This window comes from Macrobrachium nipponense, chromosome 41 (assembly GCF_015104395.2).
Source record: "Macrobrachium nipponense isolate FS-2020 chromosome 41, ASM1510439v2, whole genome shotgun sequence".
Classification (NCBI taxonomy): Eukaryota; Metazoa; Arthropoda; class Malacostraca; order Decapoda; family Palaemonidae; genus Macrobrachium; species Macrobrachium nipponense.
The window spans coordinates 4,825,156-4,849,419 of NC_061102.1; the positions used below are offsets into that span (position 1 = coordinate 4,825,156).

The 24,264-nt window shown below is 37.3% G+C and overlaps 1 protein-coding gene across 24 annotated transcripts in view; it reads right to left on the reverse strand.

The window, feature by feature from the left end:
* Positions 1-24,264, reverse strand: part of LOC135212446 (liprin-beta-1-like) — a 153,176-nt gene that overhangs the window by 4,928 nt on the left and 123,984 nt on the right. For 18 of the 24 annotated variants that reach the window (XM_064245845.1, XM_064245844.1, XM_064245835.1 and 15 more), the window contains 7 exons: positions 18,877-19,045; positions 13,416-13,541; positions 12,573-12,993; positions 11,894-12,065; positions 5,594-5,802; positions 4,575-4,781; positions 2,343-2,412 (listed from right to left, as the gene is read on the reverse strand). In XM_064245845.1, coding sequence (XP_064101915.1) covers positions 2,343-2,412; positions 4,575-4,781; positions 5,594-5,802; positions 11,894-12,065; positions 12,573-12,993; positions 13,416-13,541; positions 18,877-19,045 — 1,374 coding nt within the window. The remainder of the gene's footprint in view (positions 1-2,342; positions 2,413-4,574; positions 4,782-5,593; positions 5,803-11,893; positions 12,066-12,572; positions 12,994-13,415; positions 13,542-18,876; positions 19,046-24,264) is intronic. The other 6 variants (XM_064245829.1, XM_064245833.1, XM_064245834.1 and 3 more) reach the window with 3 other exon arrangements.

The window sequence follows — 24,264 nt, forward strand, 5'->3', positions numbered from 1 at the left end:
ATCAACAACTTTTAAGAATACATGCAGCATAAAAACTAAGTGATTCATTTTCTCTATAAAGAAAGCAAGAATATTTCTGTTACAAATACCAAAATCATGCAATAAATCTCAATATGAGTCATTAAACTTTGATAAACTATAGTTTATTTTTGCTTTTGACCTGCACTTGACACATTAAAATATATCAAAATTAAACTTTAGTACTTCCTGTTTGTGATTACTGCTGCACAAAAGAACCTACGCTATCAAAAAATAACAAGTTTAAAAATTTTGCATTTTCCATGACATGAATACAAACATTTATTAAATTTATATATGTATATAAGGAACATTAAATGACACTACTGTACACTGCTAATTGTACATTAGCTAACTAGCTTTTGTAAAATGCACAGATGTAATTTTACACAATCAGGCACTCTTACACATTATTCAAATTGCAAAATGCAATGTCTAACTGTACACTAATAAAATTCTTTACATATATACATGATTAGTATTAGAAAAAAAATATATATATATATATATATATTATATAATATCTATATATATATTATATATATATATATATATATATATATATATATATATATATATAAATAAGATAACCTTCTGTTGCAGGACTTCCAGCACTCCTTTGTACTTCATTACATCATAATGGTCATCAAAATAATTTAATAATAACTTGTACATTCTTTGCATAATACAGTGTCTCAATGATGTTGATGATTCAAGGTTGACCAAAGCTGGAATTCAAATTCTTACATCTTAGAAGGTGAGTCAAAGATGGTTTGATCTTTTAAAAAGATACCTTACATACAAAGTACAAAGTCTCAGAAAACTTTATAAACAGTTGAACTGAACATGTTCAAACTTCTGTCAAAATGAGAAAGACCTTCCCAAGATGAGTTAAAATTATGACTGTCATTCATAAATGCATCTATGGTCAAATATTCTCTAGCAGGTGAGACATTTATCTTGATTGAACTGGTTTGAAAATGAAATCACATCTTATAAAAATATAAACTGCTTACATCTTTGTGGTAGCCCTTTGGCCCCAAACTGCAATGGTTACTGGCTTTCATTTTCCATTTGCTCTATATGTCTCTTCTTAACTAGGTATCTAATTTCTTTAGCTTTAAGTTACCTACAATTTTACCCTCTCTTCAAGAACACATCTTTTATAATCATAAAAAATCCTGTAAGAATCAAGTTGAACAGGATTTTATCCCATCTGAGACAGTTATTTGGCAAGTCCTAAGAGGAGGCTAGAATTGTAATTCTGCGGCATTGTTAAACTTATTATTTATATCTATATCATCTAAACTAATTATTTATATCATCATCATCATCATCATCATCATCATCATCACCAGAAGGCACTACATTTGAAGTTTTAATTTCTCATTAATGCCTGTTCAGAGATGCATCAATTTGTCCACATCATTCACCTCTCTCAAAATTAACCTTTGGCAAAATAAATGTGATCTTTGTATATTCCATTCACCAATCTGATGGTGCGCAAAACTGTGTGCCAAACAAATCAAACAATTTTTTATTTTATCTTTCATTGACTTTCAGAAACATCAATGTATATCCAATACTCTAGAGTAGAAAATGTCACTTTTCTATATAGGCACCTTGGTGGGTTTATGACACCCAACAGTATACAGTAAGATACTTTTTTTTTTTTTATCAGGCAATCAGATTCATCCAAAGAATGCTCTGTTAGTGGTACTGAATAATGAAGGTCAATCTTAGCTGGCCCAATGACTAATCCCAGTTTGGAAAATTTATCATATGCAATGTAAAAATCATGCCTAGTACAACTGAATACGAGATGCTGGGAAAGCTTTTTTTTCCTTTTTTTAATACAAAAAACTGACTTTCATAAATTTCATGCAAGAGAAAGGAAGGAATTAAAAATCTAGGGATAGGAGACTAAGTGATCCTCTAAAGCTAAGCAATTTTATATAGTACTCTATCTACAATAATGCAAAAAATAAAATACATTCCAAAATATTGATCAAGGCTATTTTGTGAAACTTTTTTTTTATATTTTTATCTACGTAGAGTTATATCAAATAAAGATGCGTTTTACTGCTGCATACTCAGTCCATTCATGCATCACTGAACCAAAGCAAACCTTATCATTCACAAAAACTACCCATCCATAATTCACTTTCTAGCATTACCATCACCACTTCTAATTTCAACTTGCATGCCATTGCTCATGTGCAGTGCTTAGGACCTATTTAAAAAAATTGGGAAGTTTTACTGACATTTATATATAGTACTTGAAACGGTAATACTTGGAGGGGTACAAATGATGTAACACTTACTGTGAAAGACAGCACTACACTTTGTCAGTATGTGCATCATTGTGTTACCTAAACAGAAGATCCATAAACACTGAAAGCATATGGGAAAAAACAACCATGGAAAACTAATGATTTAACATTTCTAAAACTACTACTCAAAATCTTAAACAATTATCTCTTCAAAGTCTATTCTTCAGAATCAGAGCCGTAAAAGGACCACATTTTCTAAATTTCTGTACGAGAGATATTAGCCAATCGGAACTGGAAAAATATATACAATATGATCAGAAAGATCAAATGTTATAATAACAATCATCGTAAAAATAATATCAAGATCCATACCAATTTTTCTTGAATACTGTACACAGATATTAAATGCATTTCATTTGTTACATTGTAACAAGCATAAAATAACTAGTTTACTTAAATACAAATGAATTACCATAAAGTTCTGTACCAAATTTGTGGGGACTTCTCTGTTGATCGTAAAAATAACTAATTATGACTACCACACAACTCCTAGGACAACTTAATCACCACTGAACATTGGGAAGCAAAACAAAGGAATGTTTGCTTAAAGCACCCCTTTATACATAGTGCAGAAGTTTATTATGAAGAAAATTATATATAAAAAAGTACTAAAGTTGTAAAACATTTTGTGTGAGATACTCTATGAAATTCTACAAATAGACTAGTCCAAAGGAATAGCTATCAGTAGTTCAAAAATTCACAGAAAACATAAAATTTCAGTTCCAAACTTAAGCATAAGCACACGTGGTGCACGTTTATCTGTGAATTCTATAAACAATCAGGACAGTGTGCACAGTAATACCTACATCAAAAGTTACAATTTTGGATAAAAATGAAAAAAAATCTCTTTTCCACGACATAAAATATTTTTTATACAAATACGTAAACAATATCATTAGCAATTTAGGAGTATCAGTAAAAATGGAAATGACAATAAAGGCAAGAATTCAAATACTACCTACTATTAACTAAAGGGAAAGGACTGAAGCTGTGCCATTTGAGAATGGCTCAATCATTTTTAACAATGCAACATAGATGTACCTCAAGATGTGATTTGGCTCTTGTGACTTCTGGTTATGGGTCTCAAAATAATGAATGCTAAAGTTTAAGAATAAATTTACTTATGAGTCCGAACAAAATACGTACATGATCTTCAGGTCTCATCTCTATCCCCAAGCCATACAATATATGGGTTGAAATGATTTCTACTGTATATACAAATTCCAATTTATTTAGGGGTGTCACAGACTAGCAGAAATATTTTTGGCTAAAAACAAATTTTCTGGCACCTAAAATAAAATCTTACTACACCATGCAGTACGACAAAGGTGTATACAGGACGGCGTGATGGACAATAGCCTATATGAATTAACTTTGTGATATTTCCAATTAAGAGCTTATTAGCAAACAAATATTATTATCCTGCAGACATGGGTATTAAAATTTCTTTTGTCTTACTACATATACTTGCAATATTTAAAAAAATAAAAGTGCTTCAGTCTTTAGAGCTATGTAGAGATTCAAACAAAAACTGGTACAGTAATCTTTAAAAAGACAAAGAAAATATCAGTTTAAGCTCAAAGCAAGTACTGTACCAATGTCGGGTAAATTATATACGATCACAGTGCCTTCATATGTTCACATTTTTTCTCATTCATGGCCACACCATGTCCTAAACTGCCATGAAAAAAGTAAGTAAATTTAAAAATTATTTCAAAGGGGTTGTGTGTGTGAAAATCCCTTGCATAGTATTGTATTCATCTTTCAACCATTATATGTATATTTCATGGAGTTATTCATAAAAAAACAAAGCTGCATAAAAGGTGGCAAATAAATAATGGTTAAAAAAATTCACATATGAGCTTTCAGAGTTCATGAACCGAATGATGCTCCCTGTGTGAAAGACATTTTCAAACAAGTCAGCAGTTCCATGCAACCAAACACCATTTTGCTTCACTCACCCTGTTTTTTAAAAGCAAATATGTACTCCCTTCACCATCCAAACACCCAACATCAGTGTAATTTTTTTAAGTGGCCATGTTAATTCCATGCTCATATCAGATGCTCTACTTCACAGTCCAAAACCAACCATACCAATTTGTTTTTTCTTTTTTCCACTGCTGCAACATCTGTACTTCAAGTCAATTCCTTGAATTCTTCAATGTTTCAATTGATTTTTTTGAGTTTTTTCATCTTTTTCAAAATTACTACATAAAGTCTTACCTCTGTTTCTTTGTTTGCGCTAATACTCTTCTCAACTTTAACAGAATCTGTTAATTCCTCCTCCAATTCCCTTGTTCTCACCTCCTTCTCCTTATCCTGTAAAGCACCTGATGGAGGCTTCTCATCCAGTGGACACAGTAGATCATCAAACTCAAGATCAGACTTTGTTTTCTTGCGTTTCAATGAAAATTGTGATTTTTTTGGCATCTGCAATGAAATCAAAATAGTCTTAAGCAAAAGTGTTGGTTTATATCTAAATACATACTTGTATCTCACTATCAAACATAAAGAAAAGTTGTACTACTATGATACTGTAAGGTATCAATTACTGAATTAAAAGGGCAATCTATACTACAAAATATCTTTGTTGCAAATGTTTCTTAATTTCTGAATATACTGAAAACCTAAGCGCAAACCTCAATAATATACCAACAAGTAAGCTGACACTGTTCACAGGTTTTCCATCTATAACCTTTATTTTGTATACATTACAAAAAGAAAATATCTATTTTCCACATTTCTTCTGGTACAGAAATTCAAACATACATAGATTTTACATTTCTACAGCAAATTAGATAGGTTAGCCTATATTTTCATCTATTCCAGTCCAGAAAAAGATCAACACTGAAATGGCTATGAATATGACTGTAAATAAGGAAAGAATCTGGGTTAAGAGGTAAAAAAGGTCTTAAAATTGTTAACAAGATGGCGGAGTTTCCTCAGTAGCCCCAAGAACATTTTCATAAAACTTTGCTCTTCCTCTTATTAACATATCCCAAATATCCCTTTATATTACATCACATAAAACGACAAAAATAAATGTAGTAATTGCAGGTCTCATAGGAATAAAGAGTTGGTCCCTATGGTAATTTACAAATGCAACTAATGTGACTAATACTTTATAACATAAACATTAAAGTTTACATATGCTACAGTAATTAAAGTTATCTCACAACTAAAAGTTAAATCTTCCTTATGGATATATACAAAAGGATTTTTTATAACACAATACAACCAACCTTAACTTTTGCAGTAGTTGTTAGTGGTGTATATCCAGCAGTTGCTTCTAATTCTCTCTTTTCCTGCACTATAGATAACCCTACTAGTTCCTTGAAGTGGGTATTAAGGTGTCGTCTCAAAAGCGTTTTGCCACACGGAATAGACAGCAATGAAGCCAGCAATTCTGAGGTAAAACGAACTTCATACACCATCAGTGCTCCGTGAACACCTGAAAGAGAGTGCAACAATAAGATTAGACACATACAACAAATTTTATGGCATGAAAAAGATAATTACTCAAAGTAATTTCAAGAGATACTGAAGGATATCCAAATTTAGGGCACATTAAAATCACTTGCTACAATATTATTTTAGTTTTGTTATGTACAACTTCATTAATTGCATAGTACCAGATTTTTCTAAACTTAAAATCCCATTTACACCAGACGCATCCTTCCTGAAAAATAACACCCTAATTGCACATGCTCAGTCCAGAGGTACATTTGCTGCACCCACACTGTTTTGTGCGACTCAACAGCAACATCTTCCTATCTTTTGGTTGTTCAATCTCACTAATTTACTGTTTATTTGGATGTGCCAATTTTCTTTCTTATTACTTTTCATTGGTTCATTTACTTTCAATCAGCATTTACCTTGGTTTGTGTTTTGGATACATATGCTGGTCTTTTCTGTTTGTGTAGTGTGAGAAAGATGGTGGTCTTATTATGGCTTACTGTAAGGATCAATATTCTTCTAAATTTCCTACTTTCACAGCCTTTCTGGACTTTTGATATTTTGGTAATTGTGTGAGATGAATTGCAATGTTTAATTTCCCTTTTCATTGCAAATACATTTTTGCACATAGTACTTAAATTTTCTGATAGTTTCCAAGGCCAAAAATGATATTGTTATGATACAATAAAGTTTGTTCATACTTACCTGGCAGATATATATATAGCTGTATTCTCCGAAGTCCGACAGAATTTCAAAACTCCCGGCACACGCAGTGGTTGGCCAGGTGGTAGTACCCATTCCCGCCGCTGGGAGGCGGGCGTAAGGAACCATTCCCATTTTCTGTCAGATTTTTCTAGTGCCACTGTCTCCTGAGGGGAGGTGGGTGGGCACTTTGATTATATATATCTGCCAGGTAAGTATGAACAAACTTTATTGTATCATAACAATATCATTTTGTTCATGAATCTTACCTGCCAGATATATATATAGCTGAATCCCACCTTTGGAGGAAGGGGGAGACAGATTCGATTTTGGGAAACAACTTCATATATATGATTGATATTTTGGTTCCTTAACTGTTAGCATAGCTGACTTCGTGAGTACCGTCACCCAAGTCTGCTTCTGCTTTACTAGAGACTCCAGCTAGGTAGTGACCTGTGAAGCTGTTGAGTTCTAGAGGATCTGTCAACGGGGGCGTGACCACAATGCAACTAGATCCTATATTATAGACCTCCAATTTCGGTACTGCATTCCTAGAGGTGCCAGCAAGGACGTGACCTGTGTAGCTGGTGCGCTCTAATGAACTGTCACGGGGAGCGTGACCACAATGTGACAGATCATATAAGTGTTGTTTAGACACCGAATGCTATTAATGCTTCACTGGAGGTGCCAGCAAGGACGTGACCTATGTAGCTGGTGCGCTCCAGATGATTTGTCAACGGGGGCGTGACCACACTGTGACAAAAACATTTTACCCTACTATGAGGGCGAAGCAAAAACATTACCACCTGACCTAGCCTATCTGGTTAAACTTTGTATAACCAAGGCTAATGGAGGGAAGTCCGCCTAAGGCGGCTTACCCAAGACCACAAAAAACTAAACACCTACATAAACATAATAAAAACAAAAAATAAAAAGAAATAAAATTAAAAAGTCCAAACTAACATATTATTTTCTAAATGATAGGAAGAGTGCTACTCTCTGTCCCCAATATAGTGTCTGCTGCGACATATGGGCCCAAAGAGTAGCAGTTCTCGTATGTAATCCTCACCGAAGGAGTGAGAGGCAAACACTGAATTACTATGCCAAAATGTGGTATTCAAGATGTCATTGAATGCCATGTTCTTTTGGAAGGCTACCGACGTAGAAATAGCCCTCAGTCCATGCGCATTCACCTTCAACACTTTCATATCACTGTCTTGACAGGATGAATGCACTTCCTTGATGGTGTCCCTCAAGAAAAAAGCCAAAGCATTCTTTGACATTGGTAACCTTGGCTTCCTGACCGAACACCACAAGTTATCAGAAGGACTTCTTATAAACCTTGGTTCCTATCTTTTCAGACGGAGGGTTGACTTCCTAGCTATTGCTTAGGAGTCTGCTTCGGAGGGTTGACTTCCTAGCTATTGCTTAGGAGTCTGCTTCGTCTCAAGAGCCTCAGCAAGGATGTGACCTATGGGTAAGAGTTCTTATGGGTCTGCCGATGGGGTCTTATCCACTTACTCGGCAGAGCCGAACTGGCATTTGTCAATGGGTGCTAATCCACTCATATGACCATATACCTATGCCTATTAGCATAATTAAGGAGCACAACACCGATCCCGATCACCTGATCCTAACACGAGGGTTAGCGCTTAATTTGAAAAGTTATATCCCCAAACTCATTTCAAAAACCCCAATAAAAATCACTAAGTTAAACTAAAAATTAACTCACTAGTTAAGGATCAGTGTCGGCTCCCTATCCCAGCAACGTATCCGCAGACATGAATAACCAAGAGAAAAGGATCTCTTGTAAGTTAAATTGACATCCTTCGAGTAATGGGAGGTCAACACAGAATTGCATCTCCCGTAAGTGACAGCTCATATGTCCTTTATGACATATTGTTATGGAACCAAGAAGAATTCATAAAAGCTCGCACTTCATGCATAGGTTCGAATGGACTGGACATGAGGAACTTCAGAACTACATCCAAGTTCCAAGACGGCAACTTGGGTTGTTGAACCTTCATCGTTTCGAAAGATCTCAAGAGATCGCGAAGGTCTCTGTTGTCCGCCAAGTCCAGGCCTCTGTGCCTAAAGACAACTAAAAGCACACTCTTATAACCCTTGATTGTAGAGACTGCAAGTTTTAGATCCCTTCTCAGAAAAGGAAGTCAGCAATCTGGCTCACAGAGGTCGTGGTGGAGGAAATGCCGTTCTTCTTGCACCAACTCCTGAAGACTGTCCACTTCGATTGGTACACTGCGTTGGAAAACGCTCTTCTTGCACTGGCAATAGCTTTCACCATTGACGTATAAAAGCCTCTCGCTCTGGCCAACTTTTGGATAGTCTGAATGCAGTCAGACTCAGAGCGAAGAGGCTTCTGTGGTACCTCTCGAAGTGGGGCTGTCTGAGTAGATCTGTCCTTACTGGAAGCGTCCCCGGGAAGTCTACTACGAAGGCCATGACCTCTGTGAACCACTCTCTCGCAGGCCAGAACGGGGCGAACAAAGTCATTCTCGTCCCTTCCGACGCCGCAAACTTTCTCATGACTTCCCCAAAGATCTTGAACAGGGAAAGGCGTACAGGTCCATCCCCGTCCAGTCCCAGAGAAGTGTGTCTATCGTCACTGCAGCTGGGTCGAGTACTGGGGAGCAGTACAGTGGAAGCCTCTTCGTTCTGGACGTCACAAAGATATCCACGAGCGGACGTCCCCATAACCCCCACAGCTCTTGGCATACCTCCTGATGCAGAGTCTACTCGGTTGGCAGAAGTTGACCTCGTCTGCTGAGGAGATCTGCCCAGACGTTCTCTACTCCTGCTACAAACTTCGTAAGGATCATGACGTCCAGTGCCCTTGCCCACAGCAAGATCTCCTTTGCCAGAGCAAAAAGGGACCGAGACTGTGTTCCTCCCTACTTCTTCAAGTACGCCAGAGCTGTGGTGTTGTCTGAGTTGACTTGGACTATTCGATGAGAGACTTTTTCTTGGAAAAACTGGAGAGCTATAAAGATGGCTGCCATTTCCTTTAGGTTTATGTGCCAGGACACCTGTTCCCCTCTCCAGGTGCCTGACACTTCTTTCCCCCTGATGATGCTCCCCATCCCGTGGTGGACGCGTCGGAGAACAACACTAGGTCGGGGCTCTGAAGCTTGAGAGACACGCCCTCCGACAGCTACACTGGATCTAGCCAACATTTCAAGTGATGTTTTACCTCTCCTGAAATTTCCAAGATCATGTGTAGATTCTTGTTTTCTTTCCAATTGTACTTGAGAAAAAATTGTAACGGTCTGAGGTGCAGTCTCCCCAAGGAAACAAACTTCTCCAGCGAGGAAATGGTCCCCAGTTAGACTCATCCATTCCCTCACCGAGCACGAATCTTTCCTTAGGAAGGCTGACACTTTGTTTCAGCCTTGCTGCTGACGTCCCTGGGACGGAAAAGCTCGAAAAGCCACTGAATCCATCTGAATCCCCAGATACACGATGGATTGGGTTGGGATCATATGTGACTTTTCGAAATTCACCAGTAGTCCCAGGGACTTCACCAACGATTAAGTTGTTTGAAAATGCTTCAGACACCGCGTTTGAGTGGAGGCATGAATGAGCCAGTCGTCCTTCGAAAATAACAATTGCGAAGGAGGAGACTGAGGGGCCGCAGGTTGAAACTATTCTTCAAAAGAGGCTCGAAGCCATCGAACCAAGACCTCTTCTTCTTCTCAACTGACACACGTTCGGGAAGATGGTAACCGTGCTCTCTAGACAACCTCTGGAGAGCTGCATGAAATCTAGAGAGCAAGGCAACTGGCGAAAGAGCGGAACGAGGAGAAGGAGAAGGGGACTGCCTGGACTCTTGATTGGCAGCCTATCATCCTTCCTCTTGCGATGTGGCTTTGCCTTTCTCACTGCAATCAACGAAACAAGTTGTTGTTGCAAAGACACAATCATCCTTTTCGATGGAGAACATTCCTTCTCAGGCAAAGGGCTGATCCTTTGAGAAGACGATGGGCGAAGGGAAGCCCTCCTCCTTCTCGCATGGACCGCCAAGGATATATCTTTGGAGCGACCGAAGCGCTCAAAAGCATACTCATCGGAAGACGTCCTCTCCGGTGAAGATCGCAACACAGCAAAAAAGAGAGAGGACGTGAAGCGTCCCCTCCCTGAGACCAAAGACGAAGGCCGCTTGTGCGACATACATCATACATCTTAGCTCTCTTTTACTGCGGAAAGTCTTCCAATTGCCCAGGAGACGACCGCAAAGCAGAAGGAGCTAACGGATGAGAAGCGTCCCCCTCCAAGGAACCAAAGACGATGGCCGCCTGTGCGACATATAGCGTCTTCGTTCTCCTCAGAGGGAGCGAGACCCTCCAAGAGTTCCAACTCCTGCGCGGGGAGGAAGTCTCTGAAGACAAAAGTAATCTTTCAAGATTCGAATTCTATGAGATTATGAGCCATGACATCACCTATAGACGAATCTTGACTATGAGAGATGTTCAGAATCATTTCTAGATCATCTATGCTATTCCAGTTTTTCTGCACGAAAAACTGGAGAGGTGTGAATTTCAGTCTATTCAGGGAAAACAAACTTCTCCAGCGAGGAAATGGTCCCCTGCAATTCATTCATTCCCTCACCGAGCATGTTTTCTTCCCTAATAAGGCTGCGTTTCACTTAAACGGGAGTAATCTGAAGACACTGTAGAAGATTGTTCATTTGTTTCTTCTTAAAAGTCTCCTTCCTGAGATCCATTACTATTCCCTGATTCTCGGCGAATGTCTGAAGAAGCATTACGTTGTGCGTCCAGCCAAGCATCCTGCCGAGCGTCACGCTCGGCAGCCTAACCTTGCATTCTTCCACACAACATACTCTGGCCTAGTCGAACTAGATTCAGACATCGTAAGTTTAAGGAAAAATCAAGCCAAAATAAAAACAATCCACAATTAGCGTATGCCTAACCACCGATCCAAATCAAATAACCAAAAATCAATCGGGATACTCAAGTGACCAAAATAGTTCCAAAATCCAATGACGGAGGTGCAGAAAACACTTGTTGTCTGCACCGGCGACAGAAAATATCTGACAGAAAATGGGAATGGTTCCTTACGCACGCCTCCCAGCAGCGGGAATGGGTACTACCACCTGGCCAACCACTGCGTGTGCCGGGAGTTTTGAAATTCTGTCGGACTTTGGAGAATACAGCTATATATATATCTGGCAGGTAAGATTCATGAACAAAATACATTTTAATAGTGGGTACACACACACACACACGACTACAGATTAACTGACTAGCAAATACGGAATGGATGCATCATGGAAAAGACTGAATATTAAAGAATTAAAATCAACTGTTGCTTTAAAAAAATCTAAGTTCTTTTCATAATATCCTTACCAGATCCTCTTAAATTTGGAGCATATTCTGATAGGTCTACAGTACGCAGCCACTCCATTACTCTATGGTTAGTCCATAGTGCCACCTCTGAAGGACTTCGTTCTCTTTGATCTTCTTCTGGCAGTGAACGACGCTTCAGTACAGATGGATCAAAATTATGTTCTCGTAGAACCTAGAAATGCCCAGAATGTATTATCAAACTAGTTTCGTAGATGCCTCTAAGGGAGAATGCTTAATGATCTTTTTGCAAAGGGTAAGCACATCACTTTTAAGAAAGTGCAATTTCAACAAACATTTTATTCTGTAAACAAATATATGTGAAGAAATGGCATACAGTGAAAAATTTTCTTCAAATAGCTCCCCTTATTTTAAACTGGAGCCAAATTTACGAAACATTGGCTTGAGAACATCGTCTGGTACTAAAATAAATGTGGGACTGATAGTGCTTGTATGTTTTTAGTTGATGGCAGACAATGGCATTTAAAGACACAAAATTAAAATGTAAAAAAAGTGTTTAAATGATGGACGCTTTCAAAAAAGTGCCGAATACCCTGGGTTCACTGTGCTTGCCCTTTAACCTTTAATTGTGTCTCTTTCAAGAATTTCTTTATTGCCCCCCCAACCAAAGATACTTTCACTATTCACTGCATTATACAAATGCTTCCATTTATTCAATTACCTGGATTCCACGCTTCAAAGATGTGACATGTAATAAATTGGTTAACCTAAGGAAAGCTAAATCATCATATGTTAAACAGTTGAGCACCCTTCCATCAATACGCGCTTCACTGAAGGCGTCCTTATACTGAGGTAGGCCCACATCATCTAGCCATCGCAGCACCCATGCATGGTCTAGTCGTGCTAGTGGGGTGTTTAATTGATCCCCTGTTACTCTGGCAGAAATAGCCAGCTGAATCTTTTTGCGGTGAAGGGGATGACGAATGCCCAAATCACGTTCCAGCTGCTGTGGTGTAATCTGGGACATGTGGCGGCCTGCTACAGACCATGTACGAACAGCTGCACAATACTGACTAAGTCCCAAGGCCCCTAACCATGCTTCCATAGTCTCAATATTCCAGCCTCTAAATGCTTCACTTGGTCTGGAAAGAATAAAAAATAAATTCATACCAACAGTTACCATTGTACATAAGATCATTATTCTGAACTACCATGTGTTTACACTATGTAGACATCATCTGTCACCTTATAAACCACATGAGAAAAGATCTATCTTAAACAACAGGTCTCTTACGTTAAAAGAAGGAGATACATATGCCAAACGAGTAATAAAGCAATTAACTGATACACATCTAGCAAAACCCCAGAATCAGTATCCTAACTTGGTTAAAATTGCTATGGCAGATTGGCATCTGACACACAGGAAATTGATGAACTAGCACTAAATTTCATAATCAACATGTCCTACACATGCACTCTGTACTAATAAAGTAAGAAACAAAATAAACTGCTTTTACATACAACATAAACTTCCCACAATAGTATCTGCTTCTGTTGAACTTACTCTTTAAAAATAGTGTTAGGTGAAGTCCATCCTAGCCGTGCTGAAGCTGTGGCTCTCATTCCTCCCCTCCGGAAATCTCCATCACCTAAATCACTCTCCAAGTGGCCTGAGCTACTGCGACGTAACCTGAAAGATCTCGTCGTATAATTCACTGCTATAGCAAAGTACTTTATGGTAGAATCACTTTATGTGCATGTTATAAAATTTCAAATAATAGGGAAAAACTCTCTATCGCGAGAGTATATATAATGTTCTAAAGGGTCCACAATAATACAAAGTGTTAAGAGTCCATGTATAATTTTTAAGACTTTACAAAAAGCTTTCGAACCCTTCCCTGGGTTCATCTCCGGTCCAAATGAACAATTAGTTACAACACGTACAGAGGTAAATTTAAAAACAAGAGTCGTTGAAGATCGTTGACACCGGTCGTTAGCTCGTTAATGGGCCAGGTGATGAAGAAAGAGGGCAGTTAACTCCAACTAGGTGATTTCCTCTCCCCTATCACTCCTTCTGGCTGCAATTCTGTTGGATCTCTGCAATGGTTGTTGCAACGTTGCAGGAAGTCCTTCATCCATTGCGGAGATCCAACAATTGCAGCCAGAAGGATTGATAGGGGAGAGGAAATCACCTAGTTGGAGTTAACTGCCCTCTTTCTTCATCACCTGGCCCATTAAATTTACCTCTGTACATGTAACTAATTGTTCATTTGGACTGGAGATGAACCCAGGGAAGGGTTCGAAAGCTTTTTGTAGTCTTAAATATTATACACAAACTCTTAACACTTTGTATTATTGTGGACCCTTTAGAACATTTCAAATAATAATTAAGCAGCATTATACTTTCCATTTCAAAGGGTCAACTAGTCTCAAGTCATTAGATTGTCAGTAAAATATTTTGGTTAAGGAAAACAACTGAAAACCAACAACACACTCTTCTGCAGTGAACGGAATACAATAGCACATCAGAGGTATTTTGTGATGAGGACACAAGATTTATAGCCAATTATACTCTACATGATCATGGAGTGTGAACTTTTGTTACTTAAAAAATAATAATAATAATAATGATAGGTTAAACTTTAAAATATACTATATAAGTAAAAGTACGAGACACACCAGTGCTTACTAGGATTCTCATGCTCAAAATGATAATGTGACAAATTCAAAGAAAATCTGGTAAAATACTTTAATAATAATAATAATAATAATGATAGACAAAATGGTAATGAAGAACAGTAGGAGAAGGAAAACCAACCTAAGCATGGCATGGATAGACTATAAGAAAGCCTTCGACATGATACCACACACATGGCTAATAGAATGCCTGAAAATATATGGGGCAGAGGAAAACACCATCAGCTTCCTCAAAAATACAATGCGCAACTGGAATACAATACTTACAAGCTCTGGAATAAGACTAGCAGAGGTTAACATCAGGAGAGGGATCTTCCAGGACGACTCACTGTCCCCACTACTCTTCGTAGTAGCCATGATTCCCATGACAAAAGTACTACAGAAGATGGATGCCGGGTACCAACTCAAGAAAAGAGGCAACAGAATCAACCATCTGATGTTCATGGACGACATCAAGCTGTATGGTAAGAGCATCAAGGAAATAGATACCTTAATCCAGACTGTAAAGATTGTATCTGGGGACATTAGGATGGAGTTTGGAATAGAAAAATGCGCCTTAGTCAACATACAAAAAAGCAAAGTAACAAGAACTGAAGGGATAAAGCTAACAGATGGGAGCAACATCAAACACATAGATGAGACAGGATACAAATACCTGGGAATAATGGAAGGAGGGGATATAAAACACCAAGAGATGAAGGACATGATCAGGAAAGAATATATGCAGAGACTCAAGGCGATGCCCAAGTCAAAACTCAACGCCGGAAATATGATAAAAGCCATAAACACATGGGCAGTGCCAGTAATCAGATACAGCGCAGGAATAGTGGAATGGACGAAGGCAGAACTCCGCAGCATAGATCAGAAAACCAGGAAACATATGACAATACACAAAGCACTACACCCAAAAGCAAATATGGACAGACAATACATAACACGAAAGGAAGAAGGGAGAAGACTACTAAGTATAGAGGACTGCGTCAACATCGAGAACAGAGCACCGGGGCAATATCTGAAAACCAGTGAAGACGAGAGGCTAAAGAGTGCATGGGAAGAAGGACTAATAAAAGTAGATGAAGACCCAGAAATATACAGAAAGGAGAATGACAAACAGAACAGAGGACTGGCACAACAAACCAATGCAGGGACAATACATAAGACAGACTAAAGAATTAGCCAGCGATGACACATGGCAATGGCTACAGAGGGGAGAGCTAAACAAGGAAACTGAAGGAATGATAACAGCGGCACAAGATCAGGCCCTAAGAACCAGATATGTTCAAAGAACGATAGACGGAAATAACATCTCTCCCCTATGTAGGAAGTGCAATAAGAAAAATGAAACCATAAACCACATAGCAAGCGAATGCGCGTCACTTGCACAGAACCAGTACAAAAAGAGGCATGATTCAGTGGCAAAAGCCCTCCACTGGAGCCTGTGCAAGAAACATCAGCTACCTTGCAGTAATAAGTGGTACGACTACCAACCTGAGGGAGTGATAGAAAACGATCTGGCAAAGATCCTCTGGGACTATGGTATCAGAACAGATAGGGTGATACGTGGAAATAGACCAGACGTGATGTTGATTGACAAAATCAAGAAGAAAGTATCACTCATTGATGTCGCAATACCATGGGACACCAGAGTTAAAGAGAAAGAGAGGGAAAAAATGGATAAGTATCAAGATCTGAAAATAGAAATAAGAAGGATATGGGATATGCCAGTGGAAATTGTACCCATAATCATAGGAGCACTAGGCACGATCCCAAGATCCCTGAAAAGGAATCTAGAAAAACTAGAGACGGAAGTAGCTCCAGGTATCATGCAGTAGAGTGTGATCCTAGAAACGGCGCACATAGTAAGCAAAGTGATGGACTCCTAAGGAGGCAGGATGCAACCCGGAACCCCACACTATAAATACCACCCAGTCGAATTGGAGGACTGTGATAGAGCGGAAAAAAAAAAATAATAATACTAATAATAATAACAAAGATTCACTGACATCACAACAGACACAGTCAAACACCAACTAAAGAAAATGCCAAACTGGAAAGCCCCAGGTCCTGATGAAGTCCATGGATACTGGCTCAAAAACTTCAAGCCCCTACACCCAAGAATAGCAGAACAACTCCAGCATTGTATCACAAATCGCCATGCGCCCAAATGGATGACCACAGGAAGACCATCCTTAGTCCAGAAAGACAAGAGTAAGGTAACTTAAGGCCTATCACCTGCCAACCAATAATGTGGAAGTTACTAACAGGTATCATCAGCGAAAGGCTATACAACTACCTAGAGGATAGAAACACCATCCCCACCAACAGAAAGGCTACAGAAGGAAGTATAGGGGCACAAAAGACCAGCTCCTGATAGACAAAATGGTAATGAAGAACAGTAAGAGAAGGAAAACAACCTAAGCATGGCATGGATAGACTATAAGAAAGCCTTCGACATGATACCACACACATGGCTAATAGAATGCCTGAAAATATATGGGGCAGAGGAAAACACCATCAGCTTCCTCAAAAATACAATGCGCAACTGGAATACAATACTTACAAGCTCTGGAATAAGACTAGCAGAGGTTAACATCAGGAGAGGGATCTTCCAGGACGACTCACTGTCCCCACTACTCTTCGTAGTAGCCATGATTCCCATGACAAAAGTACTACAGAAGATGGATGCCGGGTACCAACTTAAGAAAAGAGGCAACAGAATCAACCATCTGATGTTCATGGACGACATCAAGCTGTATGGTAAGAGCATCAAGGAAATAGATACCTTAATCCAGACTTTAAAGATTGTATCTGGGGACATTAGGATGGAGTTTGGAATAGAAAAATGCGCCTTAGTCAACATACAAAAAAGCAAAGTAACAAGAACTGAAGGGATAAAGCTAACAGATGGGAGCAACATCAAACACATAGATGAGACAGGATACAAATACCTGGGAATAATGGAAGGAGGGGATATAAAACACCAAGAGATGAAGGACATGATCAGGAAAGAATATATTCAGAGACTCAAGGCGATACTCAAGTCAAAACTCAACGCCGGAAATATGATAAAAGCCATAAACACATGGGCAGTGCCAGTAATCAGATACAGTGCAGGAATAGTGGAATGGACGAAGGAAGAACTCCGCAGCATAGATCAGAAAACTAGGAGGAAACATATGACAATACACAAAGTACTACACCCAAGAGCAAATATGGACAGACTATACATAACATGAAAGGAAGGAGGGAGAGGACTACCAAGTATAGAGGACTGCGTCAACATCGAGAACAGAGCACTGGGGCAATATCTGAAAACCAGTGAAGACGAGTGGCTAAAGAAGGACTAATAAAAGTAGACGAAGACCCAGAAATATACAGAGACAGGAGAATGACAGACAGAACAGAGGACTGGCACAACAAACCAATGCACGGACAATACATGAGACAGACTAAAGAACTAGCCAGCGATGACACATGGCAATGGCTACAGAGGGGAGAGCTAAAGAAGGAAACTGAAGGAATGATAACAGCGGCACAAGATCAGGCCCTAAGAACCAGATATGTTCAAAGAACGATAGACGGAAATAACATCTTTCCCATATGTAAGAAGTGCAATACAAAAAATGAAACCATAAACCACATAGCAAGCGAATGCGCGGCACTTGCACAGAACCAGTACAAAAAGAGGCATGATTCAGTGGCAAAAGCCCTCCACTGGAGCCTGTGCAAGAAACATCAGCTACCTTGCAGTAATAAGTGGTATGACCACCAAACCTGAGGGAGTGATAGAAAACGATCAGGCAAAGATCCTCTGGGACTATGGTATCAGAACGGATAGGGTGATACGCTCAAATAGACCAGACGTGATGTTGATTGACAAAGTCAAGAAGAAAGTATCACTCACTGATGTCGCAATACCATGGGACACCAAAGTTGAAGAGAAAGAGAGGGAAAAAATGGATAAGTATCAAGATCTGAAAATAGAAATAAGAAGGATATGGGATATGCCAGTGGAAATCGTACCCATAATCATAGGAGCACTAGGCACGATCCCAAGATCCCTGAAAAGGAATCTAGAAAAACTAGATGCTGAAGTAGCTCCAGGACTCATGCAGAAGAGTGTGATCCTAGAAACGGCGCACTTAGTAAGAAAAGTGATGGACGGACTCCTAAGGAGGCAGGATGCAACCCGGAACCTCACACTATCAATACCACCCAGTTGAATTGGAGGACTGTGATAGAGCAAAAAAAAAAAAAAAAAAAAAAAAAAAAAAAAAAAAAAAAAAAAAAAAAAATTATAATAATAATCCCCAGCACAGATGTTTTACCTGGTGAATATCTTTTTGATTCCAGTAGTTTTGTGCTGTGTGGTCGGTGACCTGTGACCAGCTAAAGTGTTCATTCGTGGTGAAGAAGAAGCTGGGTGTGCGATACCATCCACATTTGGGCAATATTCACCTTCTGGCAAGTCATCTATCATCTGCATTTCTGTTTCAGCTACAAAAGACAAAAAATCAAAATTACGGTTACATACTCCAACAGTTCCTAATGCATTATCAAAAATAGTATACTGCTACAAACTAGGTACTATAATGACTAAGAATTTTGTTTCTAATTGACCTTATATGCTCAAATATGAAACTAGGTATCAATAAATTTGATAAAAATATGCACTGTCTGTAATAGTATATTATACGATAGCTTAATGTTCCCTTGTTTGATAATTTTGAAAGAAACTTAGTATACTGTAGTGCTACAACACATGACACAAAGGCCAATAAAGTTCTGAAATGCTTTTAAAAAATTTTGCTTCTCAACAGAGCTTTTAATCACTTTGAGCACACACATAAAAATAAAGGTTTTCCCTTGTCAGAACAATCAATTTTTCATTTAAGATATTTTCCTGTCTCAAATTACTAACATATTACTTTGATATCACAATGAATTTGAATTTTAACTCAAATGAGAATGTATAGAAATACAAGTACATAAATAAAGTGGTGCATATGTATGAAAGTACAGCATTAGCAGTGTGCTGCAACTGTAACAAAAATGATAATGCAAGAAGAGCACAAACAATTTATCTTTGAAACAACATATGATGCTACTTGGAGACAGTCAACTGTCCTTTTCACAAGCTCATGGTAAGATTTACCAAGCAACACAACATCAAATTTTTACACTGTTGTCCAAAATATTTTGAAAAGCACTTCAAGCCTTCATTGACATAGTATTGTAAAATACAAGCTAAACTTCTCCATAGGTAACATTTTGACATAAAACACGTGAATTACTAAAAATCCAGAGCTCCCAAGCATACAGTATGTACTACAAATATTACAACACTCTACATGGTTTAATTAAAGTACAGTAATAAGATTAGAATTTGGCAAAAGTATGAATGTTTATTTGGGTTTACTACTAATAATTATACAAGGGACACAGCAAAGTAATATAAAACAAACTACACACGGTTATAATTTGTTTGTTAAGACAGGTGACATGCAGTTGTTCCACATGAAGAGCACACTATGTTAACTCTGCCTCTTGCATAAACTATGTAAAATTTCTACAATATGGAACAAAATGGTTACTGACTGCAGAGGTTCTACTGTGTCTGTCCAAAAATGTTTATAAGAAGGAATACAACTCAAGTTGACAACCAGTTTGCTGTGTAAAACTAACATAACTTTTAAAGACCAAATGGTAAGTTTTTCTACATAGGCATATTCAGTGTTAAAATTTCCCTATCTGCCTAACAAACAGCTTACTAGCAACAATAATGTTTATATTCACTAACTTTATTTGAAATTATCCTAGTTCTTAGTAGTCCACGTATCATGTTGAAGCCCCTACACTGTACACACCAAATAAAGTCAATTTTCTGTTATGCAAAAAAATTGCTGTTCATTTCATCTGGCTTCTAAAGATAATGAAAATAAAGTAAAAATGTGAAACATTATTGCTCATGCATAAAAATTTCTACTGCCTATTCCACCTACAATAAAAGCCTTGATGAAGTTAATATGGCATACCAGAACTTTCTATAGACCTTCCAACATATGTGAAAATATCTCTAAAAATAACTGGTTCATAAAACACAATACATAATCTTTCTTTCTGCACTAATAGGTCCAAGTGGGTTGGGGATTTGTGCAACAAATGAATATTATTATTAACCCTCTTACGCCGAAGCCATAAAAACCAAAACGTCTCCCATATGCCGAGGCGGGTTTGGAGTGAGCGCGGAAGCGGAAAAAATAATTTTTTCAAAAAATCACAGCGCGCTTAGTTTTCAAGATTAAGAGTTCATATTTGGCTCCTTTTTTTGTCATTGCCTGAAGTTTAGTATGCAAACATCAGAAATTAAAAAAAAATATCATTATCATATACAAATAATGTGATATATGGTAGCAACAAAAAAAAAATTCATACATAATTGTATTCAAATCGAGCAGTGCGAAAAACGGTTAAAGCTAACGAGTTACTTTTTTATCATTGTATTGTACACTAAATTGCAATCATTTTGATATATAACACATTGTAAAACGATCAAAGCAACACACAAAAAATATTATCACAAAATGATGCATGAATTCGTAACGCACGGACGTAAAAAAATGTTTTTTTTTTTTTTAAATTCCCCACCATAAATCTAAATATTGTTCTCGCTTCCAATTTTGTTTCAAAATGAAGACAAATGATTGAATATTACGATACTGTAAGATTTTTAGCTTAGAATTGCAGTTTTTGACCATTTCGGACGAGTTAAAGTTGACCGAATGTCGAAATTTTTATATATTTTTTTATATGCAAATATTGCAAAAATGAGAAAAGCTACAATCTTCAAATATTTTTGTTTGTATTCTTCATGAATTTGCGCACATTTTCATATATGAAACTCTATAAAACGTCTAATATGAAAAGGAGCAAATATTAGGAGAATGCGACAGACGCATTTCGGAGATTTGCGGCCGCGAATCGGCGCGCGGAGGGAAAGAAAGTTTTTTTAAAATTCACCATAAATCTAGATATTGTGCTAGACACTTCGAATTTGTTTCAAAATTAAGATAAATGACTGTATATTACTAGATTGTAAGAGTTTTAGCTTACAATTGCGTTTTTTTGACTATTTCGGTAGAGTCAAAGTTGACCGAACGTAGTTTTTTTTCTATTTATCGTGATTTATATGCAAATATTTTGAAAAAGAGAAAAGCTACAACCTTCAATAATTTGTTGTTGTATTCTACATGAAATTGCGCAGATTTTCATATATAAAACTTTATGTAACGGCTACTTTTAAATGGTGCAAACCTTTCGACAATTGCAAGAAAAAATTTCTGAAGGTAAATGATTGAATATTACTAGAATATAAGAGTTTTAGCATACAATTGCGTTTCTCGACCGTTTCGGTAGAGTCAAAGTTGACCGAAGGTTGAAATTTTTGCACTTATCGTTATTTATATGAAAATATTTCAAAACTGATAAAAGCTACAATCATGGGTTGTTTTTAGTTGTATTGTGTATGAAATTGCGCACATTTCCATATATAAAACTTTATGTAACGGCAAATTTAAAATGGTGCAAACATTAGGACAATCGCACGAAAAAAATTTATCGGAAGAGTTACCGTGCGGACTTAAGGAAAAAGTTTTTTCATAAATTCACCATAAATCGAAATATTGTGCTAGAGACGTCCAATTTGTTGCAAAATGAAGGCAAATGATTGAATATTACTAGAATATAAGAGTTTTAGCTTACAATTGCGTTTTTCGACCATTTCGGTAGAGTCAAAGTTGACCGAAGGTTGAAATTTTGGCACTTATCGTTATTTATATGAAAATATTTCAAAACTGATAAAAGCTACAATCATGAGTATTTTTTTGTTGTATTCTACATGAAATTGCACACATTTTCATATAAAATACTTCATGTAATGGATAATTTAAAACGGTGCGAAAATTATGTCAAAGTGACAAAATAATTTTTGAGATGTGTCACTGATACTTTTTAGTGCGATAAGAAAAAAATTCACGCTTGTGCACCTGCGTAACGATTGTAAACAAAACAACGCCTTGATCCGTGAACTCCCAGCATCCCCCAAGGCGCGTGATTCAAAAGTTTTTGGCTGGTAGGCCTATAAGTATTTTTTTGCGAATTTAAAAAAAAACTTTTTTGAGTCGACGTATAATACGTCCAATCGGCATATGGGAGACATTTTGACTCGACGTTTAATACGTCCAATCGGCGTAAGAGGGTTAATAGGGCTTAGTTTTTCCAGACCTCTGAGTCAAAAGTAGACTCTTCTCGGGCTGGTTAACACATGAATAAAATGTAAGTTTGCTTACCCAAGAATCTTAGCCTAGCTTTGTCTAATCCTTATTATTATTATTAAGCAAGTAAATCAATAACACCTACAGAATCCATGAAAGTGATCAATAAAGTAGTACCACAGTACTGTTAAATATAAAATAGATCAAGCAAAAACACATTCACAGTATCATTAAAAATTGCAACTACATACTTACAGTGAAAATACAGTGTGTCAACCAAATGCAAGTAGTAATATGTTATTGAAAAACATCTCTTTCCCTAATTTACCCTGCCTACTAGAGCTGAACAGAATAAGGCTGATGCATGCTTCACCACCACCAGCAATGTGACAATCAACTAGACCATTTTCGATCTCTACCAAACACTCTAGTTTTGCTAATGCAATAATGTTTCAAAGGTTAGTTTCCAGTGCGTAACTTACAGTAAAGCAGGTGTGCCAGTCAACTTCAAAATTAAAATTCCAAACTTTCCTTTTGTTTTCATAACACTAACATAATCATTCGTATTCTTCCAAAAGTATACGCAATTTTGAACATTGCAACAGTAACTCTATTACCTAGTACACATAAGTAAACTTTGATTTCAAAACTGGAATAAAATAGAAATTTGATCTTACCTTTCATACAAGAACACAAGAATATTATTAAAGTAATTTCTAACATACTCAATAACAGTTCCAGAGCACAAAGTATGTGATAACATATAAAAGCTAAAGTATGGCAAAAGTTAAATCTGAGTTATCTAACATGTAATAATAAGGATGATTAATTTGATCCTTCCATGCAATTTCTTATTAACCCTTTCAGATTCTGATACTATTTAGTATGGTGCTCCAATTCCAAACCTTGATGCTACTTTCAATCATTTAAAATTCACTAAAATATTGTGCGCACAATTTACCCACATTTTCTAGGGAGATTTGCTAAAAAAATGTTTCATTAATAGAAATAATGTACTGCAATTTTAAATAAGTTAGTCGACATGAATTTAAACTAAAAAGGCGTAAATATATGTAGTACACAGCTTGGACAAATTTGGCAACTGGCCAAAATCTGTGAGGGTTAAGGAACTAAAATGTTCAAACAAAATTGAAGAAGAGGTCAGTGGAAAAATAACAACTACGTAATACATAGGCACAGGGCAGCATACATCACACTAAGACATCAGCAACTCATGGCAACCTGACAGGGTGAGCAATGAGAACAATCCTGCCAGATGAAGAATACTGAGAAAGGGAAATATATTAATTTACAGATATAAAAAAAGTATTACTGGTAATTTCATACATAAAGCAGTTATAATATTTCATGCTTAGATATATAAAATGATAAGATTACTTTGGAAAGTTCAGTAGTATAATACTGTATTTACAGTTAACAATA